At 36.4% G+C, this 5,605-nt stretch overlaps 1 protein-coding gene across 1 annotated transcript; it reads left to right on the forward strand.

The window, feature by feature from the left end:
- Positions 1–380: 380 nt before the first annotated feature.
- Positions 381–4,402, forward strand: LMOD3 (leiomodin 3; the record flags this gene model as incomplete). The annotated part of the gene is made up of 2 exons (XM_084247745.1): positions 381–674; positions 2,975–4,402. The coding sequence occupies 2 exons, from the start codon at positions 381–383 to the stop codon at positions 4,400–4,402; spliced, it is 1,722 nt and encodes a 573-aa protein (XP_084103871.1).
- Positions 4,403–5,605: the final 1,203 nt, after the last annotated feature.

Consider the following 5,605-nt stretch of genomic DNA (forward strand, 5'->3'; position numbering starts at 1 on the left):
GCTCACGTAGGAAAAGAACACATTTTATTCCTGCAGAGATTGTGTAGGCCAGTTGCACTGCCGAACCTAAGCAGCTGTACTGAAATGTCAGACGGATTTGTGCAGCTGACTCAAGTTGCCAAAAAGAGAGCAGCGTAGTAGTTCCATAAATTGACCCTATCCAGCCAAGTCCTGCTTAATATAGAGATTGCATGAGCTGAGCTGTAGTCACTCCTTGCTGCTCAGCAAGCACCAGTTCTTGGAGGAGGGAATTCTCTCAAGGTAGTGTTAACTCAGGACACTTGTTAACTAGGGAAACTTCTTAAGAATTTTAAAAAAATAATAATTATCTCTTATTGTATGTCCTTCTTTAGTAAGACAGAAAAATATAGAAAAAAATCATGTCAGAACACAGCAGAAATTTAGATCAAGAAGACCTCTTTGGTGGGGAGATTGATGAAGATGAAATCTTGGCCAACTTGTCCCCTGAAGAGCTGAAAGAACTACAATCAGAAATGGAAGTCATGGCCCCTGACCCCAGGCTTCCTGTGGGAATGATTCAGAAAGATCAAACTGAGAAACCACCAACTGGAAACTTTGACCATAAGTCTCTTGTTGATTATATGTATTTGCAAAAGGCATCCAGACGCATGACGGAAGACGAACGTGTTCCTCTCACCTTTGTGGCATCCAAGGTAACTAGGGATTTGTGCCCTACAGAGAAATGGTGCTGGAGCTGTCAGGTGCCTTTGTTGTAACTGCCATTCCTCAAGATTCCATGTTTTTGTCTTGTTTTGCTTCCACTTGTAGATTAAATCATAATATTTAATCCTACTATAGATTGGAACTTTCTGAAACACTTGATTTAGTTGTATGAGAAAGTTTGCAATTTCTTGCAAATGTCTTTTTAAAAAAATTCTATGGATTTGCAATGCAGGAAAGTCTGTATTCTATAGATGTGAGACTTAATGAGTTAACTCACAACCAGAAGCAGTTGTTGCTTTGGCTTGTTTGTTTGTTTGCACATAGGCCCCTTTAAGGAGCGGTATCCTCTCTAACATCTGAAGCTCTCTTTTGGACCATCTATATATATATACCCATATAGATGCAAAATTTTATATACAATTTCAAGGGTGTCACAGTCCCTCTAAAGGCCAGCCACACATCCTACAATTACACCAAGTCAAAATAACTGAAAATATCTAATATCCCCACAGCACATTGGATATGAGTGATAACATTTAGAAATTGATAGCTATAAAACAGTTTTAAAAATAGTGCTTTCTTAAATGTTCTTTTTTTCCTTTATTGAGATAACATTGGCTTACAACACTGTATATGATTTAGGGGAATAGGTTCATGCCTCCTCAAATGGACACTACTGCCCATTCCCCACCATTCTCTGAGAACTGGAACTATGGTTGGTTGAATCTATGAACTTATTATATGTCAGCAATTTTTTAATGTCTCATTTTAAAATGACTTAGCAAAAACGGAGACAGAAATCCAAGGTTAATTCTCTTTTGTTCATGTCTGCTGATAAAGATGTATCTTGTCACATTACTATCTCACTGGTTATAATTAAAGAAAGTTGTAAACTGGTTTCTGGGTCAAGGGAGTTTAAACATGTACTAAGCGCCACAAAATAAAAATTGCTGGCTAGGTCAGGTTATAGTTGAAGGGAAAATTTGCAGATATTTTACATTTTCAGTGAAAAACAATTCTATATGAATACAAATTTCCTGGGCGGGGAGGATTGAGGGTCATTTTTAACACTTACTATAACTAATGTGTGTGAATTAAACAGCTTGATGGTTGGCTCCACCTGCTGGAACAGATGAGAAATGCAGTGGTGAAGGCTTTAGAAGGTTAAGCTTTGTCAATTCTTAAGTCCGGCTTATGTTATGAACAGTAAGGTCAAGTTCTTGCTCTGATGAACCTGTGTCCCAAATTGCTACAATATCTTTCAAACACATTTATGAGGTACCCATACTGTATAGGAAAGCATACTAATTGATGAGCAAGAATCTAATAAACTGTCATTTTCTTTCTCAGTCTAAGCAATTGTTTTAAAATTTCTGTGTGATCTTGTCCCCTTTTGTGGCTGACACTGCTTTCTAAGTAATTTCCTACCAAACAAACCATTCTAGTGAGTCTGCCCTAGAAGTAATCAGGGCATCTTTAACTGACCAAAGGAGACAAAGTCAAGGTTTTGGTATGTTCCAAAATATCAAACTGCTCTAATTTCCTACACAATATGTTTAATATTGACATCATACTAGATTAGCAAGCACTTTTGGAATGTAAATTTTACTTAGGACAATAAGAAAATTATTGTATATATAACCTAGGACTATTAAATGTAAAGATGTCTATTCCACCACATACAAAGCAAATTTCAATGCATTTATAGCTCCATAAGATTGTCAAGACAAATAATTTCAACTGCTACTGAATGTAGCTATTAAAATAAGCAATACAGAATCTCAGAACAAAATTAACTTGGTTTCATCTTAATAGATGAGACAAACACAGTTAAAAATGTGTACTTGTGTGTATATCTTAAAATTTTATTTTTATGTGCTTGTGTTTGCTCACAAAACTAATGTGCATATTCAATTCTTTAAAAAAAAAAGTCAAACACAACAGAGTTGTATAATGCAAAAAGTGAAAAATCTTCCTCCTCAGTTGTCTTAATAATTATCTTTCTTCTCTAGAGATAACTACTAATTTGACAACTAATACAACAGACTTTTTTTCTATTCATTTATAAGCTTTTCTATATTATAAATATATTTATACACACATACACAAATAGGGTATAGTGTATTGTGTACTTATATATATACACACATATGCACAAAAAGATACTATATCTACAGTCTATTTGCTTTTTTCCCTTAATAATAAATATTTATGTTATTTCCAGTAGGTATTGCTTTGCTTCACATTTTGTCTCTGCTGTGTATTCTAATCCCATAACCCTTTCTTTTAGGAAAACACTCCAAAGAAGCATGAAGAAATAGACAAAGGTAATAAAAATATGTCCCAGTATTTAAAAGAAAAACTCAATAATGAAATTATTGCAAATAAAAGAGAATCAAAGGGAGGCAACAATATCCAAGAAACAGATAATGATGGTGAAGATGATGATGATGATGATGATGATGATGATGATGATGATGAAGAAGAAGATGATGATGATGAAGAAGATGAAGATGATGAAGGAGAAGATACTAGTCAAGAGAGTGATGAAAAAATAAAAAGAGAAGAGGAATGTGAAATAAAAGAGAAAATCAGAAATGGTGAAAGAAACTGCCAACAGGTAATCAATAAATCATTTGAAAACCAGAAAGACAAACCAGAGGCACAAGAAAAAAGTGAGAGAAAAATATCAAAGTTAGATCCTAAGAAGTTAACTCTTGATACCAGTTTTTTGAAGGTAAGTGCAAGGCCTTCAGGAAACCAAACAGACCTGGATGGGAGCTTGAGGCGGGTTAGACAAAATGATCCTGACATGAAGGAACTCAACCTGAACAACATTGAAAACATCCCCAAAGAAATGTTGCTGGACTTTGTCAATGCAATGAAGAAAAACAAACACATCAAAACCTTCAGTTTAGCAAATGTGGGTGCAGATGAGAATGTAGCGTTTGCCTTGGCTAACATGTTGCGTGAAAATAGGAGTATAACGACTCTCAACATCGAGTCTAATTTCATCACAGGTAAAGGAATCGTGGCCATCATGAGGTGTCTCCAGTTCAATGAGACACTAACTGAACTTCGGTTTCACAATCAGAGGCACATGTTGGGTCACCATGCTGAAATGGAAATCTCTAGGCTTTTGAAGGCAAATAACACTCTCCTGAAGATGGGCTACCATTTTGAACTTCCAGGTCCGAGAATGGTGGTAACCAATCTGCTCACCAGAAACCAGGATAAACAAAGGCAGAAAAGACAAGAAGAACAGAAACAGCAGCAACTCAAAGAGCAGAGAAAGTTAATAGCCATGTTGGAGAATGGGTTGGGGCTGCCACCTGGGATGTGGGAGATGTTGGGGGGACCTATGCCAGATTCTAGAATGCAGGAGTTACTCCAACCTTCTCCTCAACCAGCTAACACTCAAGCAAGAAGAAATGAAATGATGAAAAAGCCATCACAGCCTCCACAGTACAGGACAGACCCGGACTCCTTCCGGGTGGTGAAGGTGAAGAGGATCCAGCGCAAATCTCGAATGCCAGAGGCCAGAGACCCCCAGGAGAAAACCAACCTCAAAGACGTGATCAAAACACTCAAACCAGTGCCGAAAAATAGGCCACCCCCGCTGGTGGAAATCACTCCCAGAGATCAGCTCTTGAATGACATTCGTCACAGCAACGTGGCCTATCTTAAACCTGTAAGTAGAAGGAGGGAGAAACGGTGAGCCAGCACATGAAATGCATCCCAGCTCCAGTCCCTGTTCATTTTAACACCAGGATAGTCTCACTAATTGTGACTAACTGGGTAAAGCCAGTCAGCATTACTAGTTATCCTGGTTATCTCCCAAGATAAACATCTGTATCACTTCTGTAACAACAATATTAACAACTAACACTTACTGGGCATTTACTGTAGAGTCATTATATGAATTACATCATATAATCATCTTAACAACTCTTAAGATTTTATAAATAGAAACTGAGGTTTATCTTATCTATTCCCTATCCTCACACCATCCCAGCCGCACAAAACTGACAGTCAAAAGTCTCCAGAAAACTGCTGTGAGGGGTAAATAAGAAAAAGGCCTAACTGGGTCAGTCTTTCGTAGATTAATTGTGGGCTTCCAAACTTCTTAAAAGTAATTAGTCCTTTTTTAGTAGATGGACAGAGACTATTTGCAATTGCATTTATATTTTTCACTTTTTAGGTCCAGAAATGGTAAGCTTCAGGTTAGTATCTCCATGAATTAATAGAATTCTAGACTATTTTACTATTGTTTTCACTGTGATAGTTACTGTGATTCACTGGTTACTGCTCCTGATAGGTGAAAATGTTCTAGTCTTTTCTGGTTACTTTGCAGAAATAAATTTTTTTCTATTATGATATTTATGAGAAGTGTGCATCCAAAGGTAGTTGATAATTAACTATTAAACTAAATCTAGTAGGCAGTTTAGCCAAGAGATTACTCAACAAAATGTCAATAAATTATTTCATCAGAGTAACAATTTTTTTCAAGATGCTTTAAGCAACTTTCTGTATAAGCTTATTCTTTTGTTTTAAAGAGTTTTATAGAAGGAAGAAGACCTTTAGTAATTCATATAGAGTGACTTCCAGAATATAGTGTTAAATGGAAAAGCAAAATGCAAACACATTATCTATAGTGTGCTACCTGGTATAGTGCTAGCATATTACATGGGTGATTCAAGTACACACGCACATACATACACACACAAAAGACATCACTGGCACCAAAACCTGGAGGCCCAAAAATATAGGGCTTTAAAATATAAAATAATTGTTACTTATTCACATATTTGGGACAGCCCTTATTCACATATGTCTGCCCTTCATTCCCATATCCTAGGATTACAGAATTGACAGCATTCCATTCTTCCAAATCAAAGATGACTTTCTTCTGCTATTTAGA

This window comes from Talpa europaea (genome assembly GCF_964194135.1).
Source record: "Talpa europaea genome assembly, chromosome: 11".
Taxonomy (NCBI): Eukaryota; Metazoa; Chordata; class Mammalia; order Eulipotyphla; family Talpidae; genus Talpa; species Talpa europaea.